The 21,057-nt window shown below is 37.2% G+C and overlaps 1 protein-coding gene across 2 annotated transcripts in view; it reads left to right on the forward strand.

Moving 5' to 3' along the window:
- ARFGAP1 (ARF GTPase activating protein 1) overlaps positions 1–19,526 on the forward strand; it is a 38,801-nt gene extending 19,275 nt beyond the window's left edge. The window contains exons 9-14 of one of the 2 annotated variants that reach the window (XM_020981567.2): positions 4,971–5,003; positions 6,478–6,507; positions 8,437–8,493; positions 10,496–10,555; positions 12,650–12,726; positions 14,960–19,526. In XM_020981567.2, coding sequence (XP_020837226.1) covers positions 4,971–5,003; positions 6,478–6,507; positions 8,437–8,493; positions 10,496–10,555; positions 12,650–12,726; positions 14,960–15,320 — 618 coding nt within the window. In that variant the 3' untranslated portion in view covers positions 15,321–19,526. The remainder of the gene's footprint in view (positions 1–4,970; positions 5,004–6,477; positions 6,508–8,436; positions 8,494–10,495; positions 10,556–12,649; positions 12,727–14,959) is intronic. The other variant, XM_020981568.2, reaches the window with a different exon arrangement.
- Positions 19,527–21,057: the final 1,531 nt, after the last annotated feature.

A 21,057-nucleotide genomic window follows, 5' to 3' on the forward strand; every position in this document is an offset into this window, starting at 1 on the left:
AGAGACATCTCAATTCAACATGTCCAAAACATAATTTATTGCCCCAAACCCATCCTTCTTCTCATAGTCACCACCATTCTTCCAGTCTCCTAAGTTTGTCACCTTGGCATTTTCTTTGACTTCTCGTTCTCCCTCACCCTACATATATAGTTATTTGCCAAATCTTGCAATTTCTACCTCCAAACTTCTCTAGTAATTGACTCCTCCCTGTTTACTCAGCTCTGATCTTAGTTTAGGCCCATCTCTTGCCTAGAATTCCAATAGACTCTTAATTGGTCTTCCTGCCTCAATTCTTTCCTTACTCCAATCACCCTTCACATGGCTACCAAAATAATTTTCCTTAAATACAGATCAAATCATGTCATTCCCTTACTTAGTAAATTTCATTGTCTCCTTATGGCTTCTAGAATAAAATGTAAACTTCACTGTTTAACTACTGAAACTCTTCATAACCTAGTCTCAACCTGTCTTTCCAGTCCCATTATATAGTAATCCCCCTTCTGCTCTCTACAATCCAGTCAGGTTTGCATTATTTGTGCTGCTCACACTGTATTTACTGTTTATGAGACAAGCCAAACTATCTGAAGCAAGCAGGCACCTAAGAAGAAAGAGACAGGAGACAGAATGTTCCACTCAGGTCATTCTAAATGCAGTTCAGAATCCTGAACTGAAGAGCCCTGGAAATAATAGTGCTAGCAAGACCATCAGCCCTGCTTTCAGCCTGGGCCCAGCAATCATATCTGTACAGTGCCTGGAACATAGTAGGCACATAATAAATGTTTGTTGTTTGATTAGTTGATGAGGCAATTTCGCTTCAAACAAGGGGACTACCCCCATATCTCACTGTTTCTTCTTTTTTTTTTTATCAGATTTTATTTATTTTTAGTTTTCAACATTCACTTCCACAAGATTTTGAGTTCCAGATTTTCACCCTATCTTGCCCCTCTCTCCACTCCAAGATGGTATGCATTCTGAATATCCCTTCTCCTAGTCTGTCTTCCTTCTGTCTCTCCCCCCCTTCTCTTGTCCCCTTCTCCTTCAATTTTTCTGTAGGGCAGGATAGATTTCTGTACCCCATTTCCTATATTTATTTCCCAGTTGCATGCAAAAACATTTTTTTTAAACATGTGTTTTTAAAACTTTGGATTCCAGATTATTTCCCTTCCTCCCTCCCTACCCACCATCATTGAAAAGGCAGCAACTCAATACTGGTTATACATGTGCAGTTATGCAAAACATAGTAGTCATGTTGTGAAAAAGTAACTCTATTTCCCTTAATCCTGTTCTGCCCCCCCATTTATTCTATTCATCTTTTGACCCTGTCCCTCCTCAGAAGTGTTTGCTTCTGATTACCTCCTCCCCCAGTCTGCCCTCCCCTCTATCATCTCCCTGCTGTCTTGTCCCCTTCCCCCACTATTTTCCTGTAGGGTAAGATAGATTTCCATACCCAATTGAGTGTGTATGTTATTCCCTCCTGAAGCCAAATCTGATGAGAATAAGATTCACTCATTCCCTCTCACCTTATGCCATTTCTTTTCCATGGTAAGAGCCTTTTCTTTTCTGTTTTTGTGTGTGTGTGTGTGTGTGTGTGTGTGTGAGATAATTTACCCTGTTCTACCTCTCCCTTTCTCCTTCTCCAAGTATAATCCTCTCTCACCACTTAATTTTATTCTCCAGATATTACCCCCTTAATCTTCAACTCACCCTGTGCCCTCTATCTATCTATCCATCCATCCATCCATCTATCTATCTATCTATCTATCTATCTATCTATCTATCTATCTATCTATCTACCTATCTATCTATCTACCTATCTACCTATACATACATATAATTTTTTTCCTCCAACTACCCTAATACTGACAAAGGTCTCATGAGTTACAAATATCATCTTTCCACGCAGGAATGTAAACAGTTCACCTTAATAAGTCTCTTATGATTTCTCTTTCCTGTTTACCTCTTCATGTTCCACTTGTATTTGAAAGTCAGATTTTCTATTCAGCTCTGGTCTTTTCATCAAGAATGCTTGAAAGTCCTTTATTTCACAGAATGACCATTTTTTCCCCTGAAGGATTATACTCAGTTTTGCTGGGTAGGTGATTCTTGGTTGTAATCCTATCTTCTTTGCCCTCTGGAATATTATATTCCATGTCCTGCAGTCCCTTAATGTAGAAGCTGCTAAATCTTGTGTTATCCTGGTTGTGTTTCCACAATACTTGAATTATTTCTTTCTGGCTGCTTGCAATATTTTCTCTTTGACCTGGGCACTCTGGAATTTGGCTACAATATTCCTAGGAGTTTTCCTTTGGGGATCTCTTTCAGGAGGAGATTGGCGGATTCTTTCAGTTTCTGTTTTGCCTTCTGGTTCTAAAATATCAGGGCAGTTTTCCTTGATAATTTCTTGAAAGATGATGTCTAGGCTCTTTTTTTGATCATGGCTTTCAGATAGTCCAATAATTTTTGAATTCTCTCTCCTGGACCTATTTTCTAGGTCAGTTGTTTTTCCAGTGAGATATTTCACATTGTTTTCTAATTTTTCATTCTTTTGGCTTTGTTTTACAGTGTCTTGATTTCTTATAAAGTGACTAGCTTCCAATTGCTCTATTCTAATTTTTAAGGAAGTGTTTTCTTCAGTAATCTTTTGGACTTCCTTTTCCATTGGCCAATTTTTCTTTTTAGGGCATTCTTCTCCTCATTGGCTTTTTGGACCTCTTTTGCCATTTGAGTTAGGCTGTTTTTTAAGGTGTTCTTTTATTTTATTTTTTTTTTAGTCAATTGGGGTTAAGTGACTTGCCCAGAGTCACGCAGCTAGTAAGTGTCAAGTGTTTGGTCTGAGGCCGGATTTGAACTCAGGTCTTCCTGACTTCAGGGCCGGTGCTCTATCCACTGCGCCACCTAGCTTCCCCTAAGGTGTTATTTTCTTGAGTATTTTTTGGGGTCTCCTTTAGCAAGCTATTGACTAGTTTTTCATGATTTTCTTGCATCACTCTCATTTCTCTTCCCAGTTTTTCCTCTACTTCTCTTACTTGCTTCTCAAAATCCTTTTTGAGCTCTTCCAAGGCCTGGGATTCATATTTTTCTTGGAGGCTTTGGATGTAGGAGCTTTGACTCTGTTGTCTTCTTCTGGTTGTATGTTTTGATCTTCTTTGTTACCAGAGAAAGATTCTATGGTCTGACACTTCTTGTGAGGTTTGTTCATGATCTCAGCCAGTTACTTGAGTTATGAACTCTTTGTTAAGGTAAGAGTCTGCTTCCAATGTGGAGAATGTACTGTCCCAAGCTTCGGGGGTTTGTATAGCTGTTTTCAGAGATACTTCTAGGGGCCTGTAAATTTTCAGCTCTTCCAAGGTGGTATGATCAAGGGCGAGGTGTTTACTCCTTTCCTGGCCTGTGCTCTGGTATGTTAGTGACCACAAGCACTCCTTTCTGTCCTGGAATTGTGAGGAAGATTTCCCCCCTCCACAGCCACTACAAGCTCCACCATGCCAGCGCTCCTTCTCGCCCCAGGACCACCCCTCAGAATTGTGACCCAGATCCAAGCATGGGCAAAGAAGAGATTCCTGCCTCAGCACTGGTGTAGAGATCCGTGCAATCCCCCTCTGATCAGCCACTTGATTCCCCCTCAGTTTGTGGGCCAGAAGCTCAGGAGGCAGCTATCGCCCCAGGTCAAGCTTGGGGACTGGAGCTGAAACCACCTCGCTTCTTTCTCTAACCCTAACTGCAGAAACAGACTTTCCCACTGACCTTCTAAATTGTCTTTGGCATTCCTGGTTTGAGAAGTCTGGAAACTGCCACAGCTGCCTGCGATTCAGTCCTCTGAGGCCTGCTCCAGGTTCCCTGCAGCCTGTGCACCCAAGCCGCACTGTGCTCCTCTACACCAGCCTAGCGCAATATACCTTTCTGATCAACCATCCAGGTTGTCTTAGGCTGAAAATTTGTTTCACTCTGTTTTTCTGCTGCTTTTGAATTTGTTTAGAGCCATTTTTTATAGGTATTTGGAGGGATTTGGGGGAGAGCTCAAGCAAGTCACTATTTTCACTCCGCTGTTTGGCTTTACCCCCCACTCTTTTACTGACTCTGTTGTTTCACTGGTGGGATCTTGTTAAAGGTTAAGATTGGTACTGAGACTCTGTCACTCTGCTTATAGTTCTGGCTGTCCAATAACAGGAATAAAAAAATCTGAGAATAGAATGCCCCATTTTCCTAACCTGTGTCGTTATCTCAGTGGTTGCTAGATGTTGTTATATTTGTTATGTAAGGGAAGGATGACAACTCTGCTTTCTTTAGGGTTCCCATTAATACCTAAATGAGTCCTCTACATAGAGGTCTTTGGCATGTGTGCCTTGACTAACTGCTAAATCAAATGTGTATTACGGAAATAGTAATTTCCTGTTAAATTTTTATTGTTAAATTTAAGTTTTCTTATGGCCTTTCAATAAACTGGCTTAGAAACCAGCTACAGGAAGTGGTATCAGAATGCCTTGGAGCAATGCTTCTGAAACTAATTTGGCTCCAGAACAATTTGAACAATTGATGGAACTTGGTTTCCAGGGGATCTTGAGATACAGAATACTTCTAGGATGAAATGACATCTGGAAAAATCAGGAAACAGAATAATGAAAATGTATTAATTTCATACTGAAAAAACCCCAAATATGTTTTGATAAGTAATTGCATATTTTAATGGGTTTTTTGTTTTTTGGGGGTTTTTTTTGGTGAAAATTTTCTTTTTGTTGAATCTTCTCATGGAACTTTCATTCATATCACACAGAAACAAATTTTTGTAGGCTAATATATGGGAAACGCTGTTTTAGAGATACCCAAAATGGGACTACTGCTGGGGTTGCAGATCTTAATTTTAAGTTGTGACACTATTTTGAAACTGAAATTGTAATAGCTAAACTTTAAAATCAAATCCTGTTGATATATGTGTTGCTTGATAACGGAAATCTTATATTTTTTTTTTACAGGCTACAAAATTTGGATCCCAAGCAAGTCAAAAGGTAGTGAAATAATAGCTTTTGCGTATTGATTGTGCTATTTGTATAATTTTCTGGTGCCTTTCTAATTCCTTTAAAGCAGCATTCAGTGGATTAAAATGAGTACTTCAGACCCCATCATTATTTATGTTAGCTGTTGCCATTCTCTTTTCAGCCATAGTTTGTTCACAACCTCGCTAGTCGTACTTCAGAGTTTAGTTTAATAAATCTCATCTTGGAGACTATTCCTAATAATAGGTGACTGCACCTCTGTTTTGCTCCCCAGTGAACGCATAATTGATGGACTGAAATTTCTGCTGTAAAACTGAATACTGTCTTATGTTCACAAGTGATCGAAATAAAATTATCTTAAGAGGTAGCCATCTAAAAATTTTATATTTGTAGCCATTTAAAAATATTTTAAAAAATAGAAAGCACATTATAGTTTATAAAGATATAGAACATCAGAAAGTCCACTCTTTAAATGTCCTATAATTTTATGAAGTCCTGTAAGCAAGTATGTTAAAAGACTGCATGTGCTTAGGGCATTGCATGAACTAAATTAACCCCACATGGAACAAAACTGAAGAATTTTAAGACTCTTATGGAATTAAACTTCATCTATAAAGGTGCAACAGTGTGCATTCTTGTTTAGTTAAAGTATATTGGCAGTCAAGCAAATTATGCCTAGTTCTGATTCAGATACTGCACAGAGCACTTGAAAATTCAAACACAAAAAAGCCAGGCTCAAGTTACACCTTTGAAGTGTTTCTAGGAATAAAAGTGCCTCTTTTTGTAATAAGAGCAGATTTCAAGAGAGAGATCATATCCTTACACAGATTTAAGTTTGCCATGGTTTTTTAATCTCAGAGTCTGTTCTGTTCCATTTATTTTCATCAAATGATCTCAAATTCTTGAAATCAAAAAAATTGAAGAGTTCGATTAAGACAATTTACATTCATCATCAGTACTATTGTTTTCTGTTAAAGTGGACCATCAGAAATGACAGTTCTGGACTGCTTGCATGTGTGGCAGGTATGGGATCCAAAATTTAGTCAGATATTTGCCTCCTAGTTTGAATGAGGCAAATACTATATACACAGACCATAGTTCTACCCTGCTGCCTTATAATTATGGAAATACGGCACAGGTTAAGATTTCCCATGTGTAAAACACATTTTATAAAGTGTTCCATTAGCAAGAGTATTGTTTCTTACAACACACTCATTCTGAATCTTGGCGTACCTGGCAGTTGAAATCCACTTATTAACCATAACTAGAAGTGTATTTGGTGTCAGCAGTCATATTTAACTGCCAGTAAAAATAAATCTATTACAATTTCATGTCCATTGAAGGAAGTTCACCTTGTCAGTAGATGGTATAAATAGAAATGAATTTTAACACTTAACCTAACCTGCTTCCAGTTTTTGCTAAATGCTGCTTCTACTTTCCTTGCTCTCTTTCTCTTTTTCTTCTCTGCCCCCTTTCTTGGGTCAAGTTTTGGGGCTACAAACAGCAACCAGAGCCGGTAAAGCCCTCACATACATTCTTGTGCATGGGCCCTTACCAGTATTTGTGCTGAGTATATGCTTATTGCTGTTGGGCTGTGGACTGCTCTTCATTAGCTTTTTTGCAATTTTTGTTCATTGTCTTAAATTCTGTTGTGTGCATCATTTTATATGTTTTAGCCTAAGTAAAGTCATTTTGAACTATCATGCTGCTTTTGTACAAGTAACCTGCCCTCATGAGTGTTTAGTAAATCTGAATTTGTGGCGGCGGTAGCTATGTGATTTGTGGAGTGATAGCTCACAACTGTGCCAGTCAGTGGTAGAACTTTTACGTGGGACGTTTGTGTGATACATATACTTTTACTAGTTCTTGAGTGGACTGTTCTAAACACGCTAGCCTCAGTTTTTTGTGTGACAACCTCTAGAAGGCCTTTTTGAAACTTAGTTATTGAGTTGTGATTTAATTAAATTGTTTGATTAGCTTTGTGCTTATGTCATAGAATCAGAAGATTTGGAAACTCATATCAGAAAGATAAAATTCCTTACCTGAGATTACACAGGTATTAAATGGCAGAGTTAGAATTTGAAGCTAGGTCTCTAACCTCAAATCTAATGCTTTTCCATTTGATTTGGATTGATGGACTCAGATGTATTTTTTACAGCTCCCATATTTTGAATTTAATTCCCAAATAATTTATTAAAAAATATAAAAACTACGTATCAACTTATAGCCTTTGAATAAAAGACTTTTAAAAAAAAATACAAATGCTCTGTAAGAGGCTTTCTACAGTGATTGAATAATTCCTGGCTACTATCATTTAGCAGTCCTGCCTTTTGTAGTACTAGGTTCCTGGTGAGCATCTCTTCCTTTTCAGTGATTTCTTAGTAAATACTAAAAAGTGGCTCATTTTGTTTCCTCATCATTGCCAGTGCTATTTATTCTAAAGTTTGCTTTATTTGAACTGCTTAAAATTAGGCCATCTTAAATCTTCTTTGTTCTGAACCAATTTGAGGGCCTTAACAAGCAGTTTAGTTAAGAAGAGTTAAGGGCAGGACGAAAAATTCAGAATACTGGAGTTGTTGCTTTTTGTAGGCATGAGTGAGGCTGTACTTTTCATAAGACTTAGCATTTGCTCCTTTTTTTTTGTCCCTTTTGTTTCCACTTCTCCCAGACCAACTGTATTTAAGCGATAACATTATTTGTATGGGGCATACAATTTATCTGGCATTTGGTTTTCTTCCCCAATGAAAGGCACAAGATAGAAAGTACAAAATTTATTTCCTCCCACGATATTTTCATATTCTTACAGAAAAAAGAATGTGTAAGTTATAAAACATTATTGATGTCCTTTGACATGGATATGGATTCTGGTATTGCCTAGTAACAGGGATTTTGAAACTATTATTAGATGCTCTTGCCTGCATCACAGGAAGCTGTACTTAGGTGTTTAAGAAGGAGCATATTTCCTGGATGGAAAGTAAGCCCTGTGGCTGATGATAATCAGGATAATTGACACGAAAGGTTGGAAGCAGAATATAGTTCAGAATTACAAGATGGCCTTGAATGGATGGGGCTGTTAAATGTCTATGTAAATCTTTGTATATCTGTGCATGTGTATATCTCATTAGCTTGAATGCTTAACCAGCGAGGCCATCTTTATGGGCTCAAGGTGGAGGGTACCCTTGCTTCCTGGCTAATTCATATGTACCTTGTTTAAGCTTTTGGGGGCAAGAGAACTAATTGGGGTTTTTGTCTTATAACATTTTTTCATAGTATTATGACATATTCTTAGCTGAGTAGCTACCCATACATTCTTTTGTAATGCTATGCTTGAGTCTTTTCTGTGTCATTGGTGATTCCATCAGCTTCTTAAAGGCAGTGAATGTTGACTGTATTTATATAAAGGAAAATATAACTGACTTCTTTTTATTTGCTTTATTTTAAATAGGCTTCAGAGTTAGGTCACAGTTTAAATGAAAATGTTCTCAAACCTGCACAGGAAAAGGTAACTTTGGCAACCAGTAAATAACTTAGACAATCATTGTTCTGTAAGAAAATAATTTTTGTCAATTATACTGTCACAAGTAGCTAGCTACATAGTAGCTGGTTACATTTAAATGTATCATTTCTGCTTTGGACCAGTTAAGTGTTCATTTCCATTAGATGCTTGTAGCATCAAAGGTTTTTATGGCAAAAATGTGTTTCCATTTTCAGTTTGTATTGCCTTTAAATCTTGTAATGCAAACTTTTATTTTCCTTCACTTTATGCCTGATAATATCAGGACCACTGTTCTAGTCAAGGATAAATGAGATACAAAATTTAACCTATGAATGACACCTCTAAATAATTGCACAAATCAGTGCTATTTAGTGCTAGCTCCATGTGGGAGATTGTTAATTGAGAGAACAAAGCAAGCTGTAGTGATGGGTTGTGCAGATAATTTAAATCAGGAGTTAACAGTCATTACTCTAGTAGGTACTCTACTTTGAGTACCTACCACCAGTAGGAATACCCCTGATAGACCTACCAGAAAAGCAAGGGAAAATGGAAAAAAAAGGGAGAATTAGAAAAGGAAAAGAAAAAGAGAATAAAGAGAAAAAGACAGGTACGTGGTAAGAAGGTAGAGAGAAAGCTGTGGGTAGTTGCTGGCATTCCCTTGGTTCATAAGATCTCAGGTTTAAAGATGGAAGCTTCCTTAGAAGCCATCCAATCCAACACCATCATTTTATAGATCAGTACTTCTTAAACTTTTTCTATTCGTGACCACTTTTCACCTGAGCAATTTTTACCTGACCCCAGGTATGTAGGTATATAAAATAGGTATACAAATCAAATATTTGCTGATAATAAATCATGAAGAAATTTTATTTTAAAACAATTCTTTGGTATACATAGAATTTTGCCATTTATTAAAGACGAAAGCAAATTTGCATACTAATGTAAAAACACTGCAGTTGATAACATACAGTGATCTTGAATCTGAGCTCGGGTGTTTCTGGCAGCATTTGTTGGTGTTGTGTGGCATGGCAGCATGCACAGTGCAAAGTGCGTATGTCGTGTTTTCAGGACCAAGGCTGCAATGAAATTGTGCAGTGCATCACAGGCAAGTGCTGCCAGAAATGCCTTGGATTCATTACGTGTTTGGTTTTGAATTAATTTTTGGTTGTTGCGCATTCAGAAACCTCCTACTGTTGCCAAATTTTTCATGACCCACACATTCAGTTATGCGACCCCATATGGGGTTGTGACCCACAGTTTTTAAGAAGCACTGTTAAATATAGATGACAAAACTGGCTCAGAGCAGTTAAAATGACTTGCCTTTAATCATGTAGGTGGTATCAGTCAGAGGCAAGATTTGAACCTAGGTCTTCCTGACTCCATGTTCAGTACCCTATCCACCATACTAGCTACCCTGTTGTGATGATGGCCAGCTTCTGCCTTAAAAATTAGTTTAAAGTTAGACAGTACCCTGCACAGAGAAAATAACATCAAATAACCCAGGGGTCGAGATCAGACCATTCATCTGCAGAATACCCTTTCTTTTTTTGGGGGAGGGAACGATTACAAAAAGCATTTGAGGAAGCAAAAACTCCCTCAAAGCTCACCCAGTTCTGTTCTCACCTGAAATATAGAGTAGTTTTTTTCCTCTGGGACAAGGAGCTATATCTGCCTTTCTGCAAGACAGAATAGCATTTAAAGAATTAAGAACAAGATTTTCATGCCAAAATTGAAAGATTTAACTGTTGTATATTTCCTTAATGCATAAATCAGAGTCCTTAGTATAATACTGAATAAGAAAATTAAAAGGTGGTTTAGAGGCATCTCCCTCTTCCCCCTTTTTGCTTAAGAAGCACTCTTCTAAAATGTTGGTAGTAAAATTTGGGGAGTTTATCCATATATTTTAATTGTTTTTTTTTAATTTGATCTCTTCCTTTTTTAAGATTAGAGGGAAACATTTTTTGCTATTGTGTTTCATAACTAAGTGCTGACATTTTGATTCACATAGGTGAAAGAGGGAAAGATTTTTGATGACGTGTCCAGTGGGGTATCTCATTTGGCAACCAAGGTAGGGAATGGTCTTGCCTGTCAACAGCCAGGCACAAATGTTAAGCCAGTCTCCATATCCTGTTTTCGCACTGGTAAAGACTTAAGCATTTCTTTCTCCTGAAAGGAAGAAATAATGGCACTTCTTGCTATTCATTTTGACTGTTAAGTTCCTCAAACTCTGCTAATTCAGGAGGGGAAACGTTGACACTGTGACATCTGCTTCATGCCTGTGAGGCATTGTCTGTCAAGGCCCAAGGTGGGCTGTCCAGTGGCACTAGTTTCTGTGTACTTGAGGAATATGGAGACAGCTTAAACTAAATATGTAGACTTTTAAAAGTTATTAACCTCTGTTGCCTCTTTTCTTCCTGTTCTTATCTTGCTGCCATTGATTTGTTATGTGGTAAGTGCTCAAACTATCCATTTGGGATGTGCCTTCCAGGGCTTTACTAAAGTACCTGTCACTTTGGTTAACTTTAAGTTCAAAAGAGTAAATTATTAACTTAAAATCAATATTGAGGATGTGTGTACATTGTCCTGTTTCCCAGCAAAAGGTCCTCTCTCTCCTGGGGAATATCCTGGTTTTTGAACAGTTTGCTGTTTTAAAGGAAGCATGTAGCATTTGCAGATGTTTATTGGCAAAGACTTGACCATTGAATGATTGGTATCAGATGTTGCTATAATTATTTGGAAGTTTTGATATTTTATTAAAGTAAATGTTAGTGAATAGACTTTCAAGTCACAAATGAATTCTTAATGTTGGTAGCTAAAATGAACTACCATTTATTTTCATTCTTATGCTAGGAACTCTCACTTCCTAAGAAACTCATTTTTGATTATTTTCCGGTTGTGTGCTTTATTGTACTTTGATTTACAATTCACCTGTTCTGTTCTTTTGAAGTGATTAGTGGTGTAGTGAAAATGGTGTTGGGCCTGGAATCAGGAAAACTGGAGTTCAGATGTGACCTCAAATACTTCCTAGCTATGTGACCCTGGGCAAGTCACTTAATCTCTGTTTGCCTTAATTTCCTCAGCTATAAAATCGAAATGATAATAATAGCACCTGCCTTCCAGGGTTGCCATGAAATTCAAATGAAATGATAACAACAATAATAATAATAATAAATGTAAAGCGCTTACCCTGACACACAGTAGCTGCTATATAAATGCTTTAGTCCCTTTCTTGGAATTGAATTACTTGCTAATTTTCTCTTACATTTCACTACTATGGAATTAAAAGAATGATGTTTAAGAAAGATTACTGCAATAAGCTACTGCAGTTTATCTAGAATACTTAGGGATTGTGAACTGCTCTGCTTAATTCAATAAAACCCCTTCACAGTTGGGGGCCATTTCTTATATATCTTTTTTAACCTTCTTAGTGCCTAGCATAGGACCCTGCACATGGTAGGCACCCAGTAAAAGTTTCTTAAATGTAACTGAATTTATTTAACTGGGAATTGCCATACATGCCATTTATGAATTACTAATTTCCAGAGAAGGAGAACACAAAATATACTTATCAGTAAAACTGATAACTTATCACAAAACATGCTCTTCATTTGATTCAGAAAACATCAGGGCACATAATAATGAACATTTTCATTGTACTGTAGTATATAAAATAAATAATGATTACTTGAACTTTTGGTGATCTCAAATTCTAGATGAAAGGGAGTTTACTTTGTAAGTATGCTACTTTTAAAGAGAGTTTCTGTGCTTTTATCTTTTGAAACAGCTGAGTAAATTTCATGTGATGTTAGTCTTATAAATTATTTGACTAAATTTCAAACTTTGGAAGATTTTTGGTTTTAGTTTATCATCAGTATGTGAAAATTTCAAGGGTAGAATCTACCCTCATCCCCAGTTCAGTGCTGTAGCAATCATTAGTAAATATTGGGTGATGATACTGATTGATGTTAAGGACAATGTGAAAGTGCTCAAAAGTAAGAAAACAAAAAGATCTGAAATACATTTTGTACATTATTCTATTCACTGTTTTTTGTTTAGGGTTTATTTTTTTCTGATTATTAAACATTATTGCATTAATTAAAATCTGAGTTCATGTAATGTTCAAGAGGGGTTTAGGCATGACAAAGTCTGTTATTGCTTCCAGGTTCAGGGGGTTGGCAGTAAAGGATGGAGAGATGTCACAACCTTCTTTTCAGGAAAAACAGATGAGCCCTCAGAGAGGTATGCTTCTCTCTCTTCTGCCTCTTTTTATTTTCTTTGTTAATTTTGTCCTTCACATAGGTAATTTCTTAAGAATATTAAGATTGTCTCCTCTTTTAAAGTCTTCCAATATTTCACTGGCATGAGGGTGACTCTGGATTCTTGAAAGACTATACCAGTGGAGTACAAGCTGTGGCAGTTCCTAGTAAGCTGGGAAAGCTACAAGCTATATGTGTCTGTTATCTGAAGATCATTCTAGCTAAGTACAGCAAGGCTTATCACCAGAAGATTGGCTGCCAGGTGGTGATTTTTTATTTTTAGCTGCAGAAACTCATGGGAGCCAAATATCTACGAAGATGTGGAAGGGTTTAAATTTATTTCACTGATAGTGACACTTATACTAAGGAAGTTATGAATGTTTTGAATTACTGAAGAAATAAATACTTGCAAATTAAATAATTTAATATAGAGTCCACAAATACATTTCACACAATCACAGACTTAGATTTGGAAAGGATCTTAGTGACCATCTAGTTTAAGCCAAACACAAAAGGAGTCCTCATTAACATGCCCAATAAGTGGTCATCTAGCCTTTGCTTGAAGATGTACAAGGAGAAGAATATTATTTGCTATTTGATTTTTAATGTTCTTTGTATTTTGCTTCTTTATGTCTTTCTGTTTTAGTCAGTCAATAGCATTTATTCATTAATTTGCCTACTGTGTGCCAGGCACTGTGCCAAGTACTAGGAATACAAAGAAAGATAACAGACAATCTGTAAACAACGGAGTGGTCAAGACAGATTCCAAAGTTAAAAAAAAATTCAGGGCATAGAGGTAACTGAGGTCCTCTGCATCTTGGTTTAGTACCTTTGCAAGAATGCACAATAAATATTTCTATCAAAAACAAATACTTCCTTGTATAAAGAGAGCTGTTTGTGCACATGTACTAGAATTTTTTTTTTTTTTGCTTTTAGGCAGTTGGATTTAAGTGACTTGCCCAGGGTCATACAGCTAGTAAGCATCAAGTGTTTGGTCTGAGGCCGGATTTGAACTCAGGTTCTCCTGACTTCAGGGCCAGTGCTCTATCCACTGTGCCACCTAGCTGCCCCCGAATTTTCTTAAGCTTTGTAGCTGGAATACCCAACTTGGCTGCCTTTTTTTTTCTTTTGCCTTTGATATTCCAAAGACATACTGAAATTTGTCAAAAATTATATTTCAAATGTAAAAGTATGATCCAGACTGATGATTGCTGAGAATCCAGAACAGGAGGTAATACTGTTGGTCAGATTGCTGCGCTCTGAACAAGAGCTCCCTTTATAAATTATATGGAATGTTAAGTTCACTTTCTTCAAAAACTTGCTGTGTGTATTTTTTAAAAATACTTTATAACTGAAATGGGCAAGTAAATGATCAACTGCAAAGCACTTCACACTGCAAAAGAGTTTGATTTAGACTTGTTCTGTGTGTTTGTTTTGGAAAGAAGAAAGGCAACCATGCAAAAATTGAATACCAACTTTGCCTATGTATTCTAGCCCATCTGAGGTTGTGCTTTTTGTGCAGAGCTCAGGACTTTATGGAAAAGACCTCGAGAGTCATTTCTAGTTCTTTTCTTCTAAAATGGCAAAATTTAAGGTTAAAGGTCTTGATTTTAGTTCCAACCCAACATGTGGTTTATAATTTTTCTTTCAAAATATGAACACTGACTTTTTTTAACTGAAAAACTCATATAGCCAGAATATTTGTTTGTAGTGGTATTTATAATAATTGAAGTTTAGAACAATGACCTTGGCGTACTGAAAGATTTTGAAATGGTTTCTAAATCTTTTTTTAAAAGGTTGTAAAAGGGGCATGTAGGTGGCACAGTAGATAGAGCACCGGCCCTGAAGTCAGGAGGACCTGAGTTCAATCGGCCTCAGACCAAACACTTGACACTTACTAGCTGTGTGACCCTGGGCAAGTCATTTAACCCCAATTGCCTTAAAAAAAAAAGGTTGAAAAACATATTTAGTGTTATAGCCTGTTCTGTGAAAATTGCTGATCACCATATGGCATACATAATAATTTTCAATTAACTAGAGCATTCTTTTTCCCAACCATTTGTTTAATGTGCCATCTCTTAGTAAAAGTATTTTCTTAGGAGGTCATAATAATTAGGTAAGACCTAAAAGTTATGTGAAATGCTGGTGTGTTTAAGTTGCTAATTTTCAAAAAATGGTATTTAGGCTTTTTTTTCCTCCTTCTTTCTCTTTAAAAGACCACCTGAGGGTGATAGTTACCAGAACAGTGGAGGAGGACACTATCAGAACAGTGCTATAGATCAGAATTTCTGGGAAACTTTTGGAAACTCAGATCTTCCCAAGACCCATAAATCACCTAGCAGTGACAGCTGGACATATGCAGACAATTCCACAGAGAAGAAGAGCTCAGATAGCTGGGATATCTGGGGCTCAGGAACAGTCTCCAACAACAAAAACAGTAATAACAGCGACAGCTGGGAGAACTGGGAAACCAACTGGGAAAGTGCTGGAGGGGAGGGCAAAACTACTAAGGCCCCGAAGAAGGCAGCCAAAGCAGCAGCATCCTCCGAAGAAGGGTGGGATAACCAGAACTGGTAGACACAGCCTTGGCTGCTGGTGGAGAGAAATCCCCTGATGGTTACAGGTCATCTTATGCTTAATCTTCATTTCTCCTGATGTCCGTTTTACCTGAGACAAAATAAACCACGAAGCAAAGTGAGATTCCTTAGGTGATTCAGCACGGCCATTACTCTCCAGTCATCAAAGCTCTTTGCAGGCACCTGTGCTCTTCTGGGCCACTGTTTGAAGCCAGATGACTTTCTTCAGGTGTCTTGCCCCAGAAACATCCAGTTCAAAAGTGCAAGCACTTTCTTGTGGCCCTGTACTGCATGTGCAATTTTTCTAGAATTTCTTGTGCAGCCTTCATTCTAATGATGTATTAGAGAGAGTCCAGGACAGGATGATTCGTCAAGGGGCAACAGAAGGAACTACAGTTCTTTGAATGCAGAATGAAAGACATTCATTGGAATGACACTAAATAAAACATCTTCCTGAATTGTTAGGACTGAATGAAATTATGTGAAATGTTTTTGATCTTCTATGAAATGTCTTTTTAAATTGAAATGCCTTTTAAGTTTAAAGGGTTTTGATTTTTTTTTTCATTGTTCTCTAGAAAGAATTCCTAGAGTTGGAAAGCTGAAAAATACAGAAAGCAATATCATGACAACACTGACCTTTGGCCATCCTGCCAAAGGATTTGGATGTCCACATAGTCACTATTGCCTTTTCTCTGTTTGTCAACCATTTCAGATCTATATGCCCACTGTTCAAATCCCTCAGGTTGATAATATTTATAATGCAAAGCTTAACTTAAAACATTATTACAAAAGAATACTCTTCTGCTATTCCTTTTTATCTTTCTACTCTAACTTGCTAACATGAATACTCTAATTAGTAACTTTTTCCTTAGCATTTCTCGCAGTAGCTGTTTTGAGGTCTCTTTACCACTGTCACATCCCTGCATTTGAACTTTAAATCTGTGTTTATACCATAAAGGAATGCAGCTGGGACAATATCAAAATGAAAGGAGTGAAAATAAGAAACCATTAAATAAAGTGGCAAACCACTTTGGATCCAAATGTAAATGTTATTTTTAATCTCCATTCTGGCTCTCCAAATCTAGTTTTACTTTATTTGTTGTAAAGCTAGTCATTAGAATAATTTCTGCTTTCTTTTGCTTCCTACCTGCTTGCTCTGGGTTATACCTAAGAAAAGGATTCCGTTTTTATTGTTTCATGCTAGTGCTGTAGTTCATCAGTGTAGTGAGCATTAAAATTTAATTCTGACTATGGTTATAACAAAATTGCCCAGAAGAATAATTTTATAGGGAAATGTACCAGAGAAGTGGATTTTTACTGTTCCAAATATGTCACTGTGCTTTTCTCTAGGCATCCTACAAATTTTCTTTGCTGTTTCAGTGTTAATATAGCTTTTTTAAAATAAGTTTTGGAGCTCACGTAAACCTCAAATCATGGTGCCATGGATGAAAATCCTCCTCAGAAAATGTGACACCCTTTTAAACCTTTGACTGACTTTCATAGAACTTTTACACTCCCAAAAGGGGTGATATTTATTATCTACACAAGTTTGTTCATGTTAACTCTTTGGTATTGAAAATTTTGGTCAAAAACCACAAAGAAGGATTCCTTTTTTGGGGAGTGGGGGTGGGAGGGGCATTCCTTTCATATCATAATTGTACTGGATCTTGGTCACTTAGGCAGTGTCAGGTTTTGAAGATGGAAAAATCATACTTTGCGTATTTGAAATTGATGCCATTGCTGTCACTACACCATTTTCCCCTATTTCAAATTAACATTTAACTCTGATGTTTTGATTTTGATGTTTTATTTTCTTTTATTCTGCTATCTTTCCTTTTATAAGTGTCTTCTCTATGTCTGCAGTTACCGAATCTTCTAGTGAGCTATTTTTGCTTGTCCATATGGGAGTTTTATTTGGTTTAAATATACTAGTTTAACTGAAACCTTCTTTCCACCGCCTCTGTAGTCTTCTACATGGAGACCTCTTTTAGACAAGGAACAAAATAGATCTTAACAAAACAGATCTGTATTTTGATGATAGGAATTTCTGTCATGATGGCCAAGATTCTTTGCTCTTTTAGGAATGCCTAGACTTTTTTCATCCATCCTGTCATTTTGTTTGGAAGACTCCACAGTTTAAGTGCATGTTAACATGAAATAATTTGGTTGATTGTCCGTTAATCTTTTTGCATCAACTTTTACCTCTTTATCACTTATCATCTGCAGATTTTTGAAACAGTAGTGCATGTAACCTGAAAGCCTTGTTGTCTAACTTAAATATGAAGTATTTTCCTCCCTCTTTCTTGACTAGCGGTATATATATTGTATGATGGTAGCAGTATTTATGTGAATAGAAGTCACTCAATGGATTGGGTCATCTAATTTTTGAAATCATCCATCACCTCAAATGATCCATGGCCATTTTGACTTTCTGTATGCTTTCTTATTATTGGATTTTATCAATCACCTCCCCATATCAAGGTAGACTTTTAGATGAGCAAAAATCTTTTGCATGTTCTTTTTGTTTTAACATTCCATTTCTTTGTCGTTTTGTGCTTATGTTAATATTTAGGCCCATCAGTAACTATTTCATGTTTCTAGGATTTATGTAAGTCTAATTCAGTTCGTGAAGTGGAATATTTTTAGCCCATATCTCAGTGAAGCACAACTTGATGAAAGTGAAGTTTTTCTAGAAGAAAAATATTCCTGAGGCTCAACGCTCCAGGAGGTGTGGGTGACAGTCACCAAGTATTGCTATAGTTGGTTCAAATAGCATTTCAAAGGAGTGTATGAGTAGGCCAGTAATAAAAACAAGACAACTTTCAGTTTAGGAATTTGTGTGTGTTTTTAAAACAGGGTGAAACTCAAATTCTTCTCTCCAAATGGAGTAATAGTTTGGGAGAAGAATAACCTCTTGATAGACATTGAGAAGCCTTTGCCATTGGAAATCTTTTTAATGACCTGGGTGAAATAGGTCATAATTCTATTCCAGTGCCTAGTAGGGATGTTACATTCTTCAGGGGAATCATTTGCTCTGATTAATATCTCTTGCTCTTTTGGATTAGGGGGTTATGAGGGGTTCATGGGCCATCTTGATACCAGTCCAGTGGTGATATGAAGACACTTCCTGCTTGTTTGGCATCTGTTCTCCACAAAACCATAATCGGTATATTAAGCTGAGATGATAAATTACAGTTAAAAGGAAGTCAAGAAGAATTTTATGTTACAGGGCAGTTAGGTGGCGCAGTGGATAGAGCGCCGGCCCTGGATTCAGGAGGACCTGAGTTCAAATTCAGCCTCAGACACATAACACTTACTAGCTGTGTGACCCTGGGCAAGTCACTTAACCCCATTGCCTAGCCAAAAAAAAAAAAGACTTTTATATTAGGTGAATGTTAGTCTATAGGGACTAACCTGTATACTTTGAAGTCATAGGTAGCGACTCTCTGGTGGCATCTTGGAGAAAGAACAAACTCTGGAGCAGTTCAAGTAATTGAGCCACCAGGTGTGGTACATCTGTCTTCCAGTGTTCCCAAACCAGAATACTGTAGAAGACCCTCCCTAGCCTTTTAAAATTGGCTTTAGCTTTTTGTTGCTGTTGTTTTGTCTTAGCTCTTGAATTTTACAAAGTTGTTTGGTTTTTATTTTCCCCCATCTTTTAGTCTCAAGGATAACACTGCTTTTTTTTTTCCAGTCCAGACTTTGTGACATTCCTCTGGTAGGTGAAGAATTTATGTTATGATTGTAATAATTGTGTAATATCTTAATAAGTGTGAATGAATTTGCCTTTCTTCTTATCTAATCCAGGAAGTAAAATTTTAAGGTGCAGTCTCCCTTTTTGAGATTAACACCTCACTTTCAAACTTGAATTGTTCCTCTAGGGGAAAGTTTGAAGGAATTCCTAGTATTAATCAGAAAGTGGATTCCAAAACCAGTTTCCAGAATGCTGTAATAGAGTGGTCAAATGTGACCTTCATTGTATATTAAAGAAAACAGTTCCTTCTCTGTGTTAGTTGCAGATAATTTTATAGCATGCTATCCAAGAGAAGGGGAGACTGTAGCTTTAATTTTCTTGGCCTGTTTTTGTGGTGTTTTAAGGATTTGGAAATTTAAGTGACTGGTTATTCTGTTCTATAAAAATGGTATTGGACTTAAACTGCCATGTCATCCTTTAAATGAGCATTACAATAAAGCAAAGAGAAATAGATGCAGTTGTTTGAGTGAATCTCCCTGCTTCATCAGTAGTAGAATGTGTGTAGGCATAGATAAGACATATAAATTTCTGTGAAATGTCGGAGTATTTCTTAAACTCCCCTTCTGTGGTGAATGAGATAGATCACGGCTCAGGATAGAGAGCTGGCCTTGAAGCCAGGAAGACCTATGTTGTAGTCCCACCTCTGATAACATACTGGCTCTGTAACCCTGAGCAAATCACTTAACTTCTCAGTAGTCTAGGCAACTTTCTAAGAATATAAGTAGCAGAGAAGGTGCCAGCCTGCATTGGTAGAGGTAATTTTCTATGCCAATGAAATCAGAGGCTCCAGTACCATTATCTCTCACACCCTACTCCTGCCATATCTGTAGCCATTCCCATGCAGGTGCATCACCTCACTCCTGGACTATTGCAATAGCCTGCTGATGTGTTTCCCTGACTCAAGTCTCTCCACTTCATTCCATCATCCATTTAGCTGCTAAAGTGATTTTCCTAAACCAAAGATCTAACCACATCTCTCCCTCTTTCTGTCTGTCTGTCTCTCTCTCTCTCTCTCTCTCACACACACACACACACACACACACACACACACACACACATGTATATGCACATATCCTTCCCTGCTGCTCCCTCTCCCCCCAAACTCCAATGGCTTCCTATTGTTTCCAGGAACAAATATAAAATCCTGACATCCAAAGCCCTTCAAAACTTGCTTTCTCTTACCATTTCAGTATTCTTACACTTTACACTCTCTACCCTTCCACATATTCTTTAATCCAGTGACATCGGCTTTGATAAGAGACACTAAGCATTAATAAATACTTATTGACTGACTATTATCATTTTGGAATTACAAGTAGCAATCTGAACACCTTGGTCAGGAGAAAACTCTTTGGGAACAGTACTGAATGAACAGCCCTTCAAAGTTATATACTCTGGAGCAGGAATGGTTGATGCCTGGAAAGTAGCCATAAAAAATTTATGAGAATGCCATTTGTTTAAAACTACCCTGGGCATCTAAAAAGCATATATTTTAATCTCCAAGTACTAATACTGAGATTAAATCTTAGTTTGCAGTTATTCTGCTCCTTACCAACACCTAAAGGTAAATATTTCCCTATTGTTTTGGGTCCACTATCGTCGAGGACATCCAAGATACTTGACTGAAAATAAAATACAACCTGAAAGCACCACTGGCCTGGGTTCTGATCTTAGCTTTGCTGCTGTGGTACTTGACTTCTGTTGTGTTATCTCTCTGGTTCTAAATTCTTTCACCTGTAAAATGAAGGGCTTTGGATGTCCAAAGTCATCTTCTGAATCTGAGATTCTATACTTAAATACAGTTCAAAAAACAGCATATGCTATGTGAAAGGTCCCATGCTTGGCAGTGGGAATACAAAGATCTCAGGGAGTCTAATGAATACAGTGAGGGGAAGGTCACACAAAATGATCATTTCAGGGGGGAATGCAGTTAAATGAAAAGAGCTCAGCAAAGTTCAGTGATACATGGGATGAGAGAAGAAGT

The sequence above is a fragment of the Phascolarctos cinereus genome, unplaced genomic scaffold, assembly GCF_003287225.1.
Source record: "Phascolarctos cinereus isolate Bilbo 61053 unplaced genomic scaffold, phaCin_HiC Scaffold_2;HRSCAF=192, whole genome shotgun sequence".
Lineage (NCBI taxonomy): Eukaryota > Metazoa > Chordata > Mammalia > Diprotodontia > Phascolarctidae > Phascolarctos > Phascolarctos cinereus.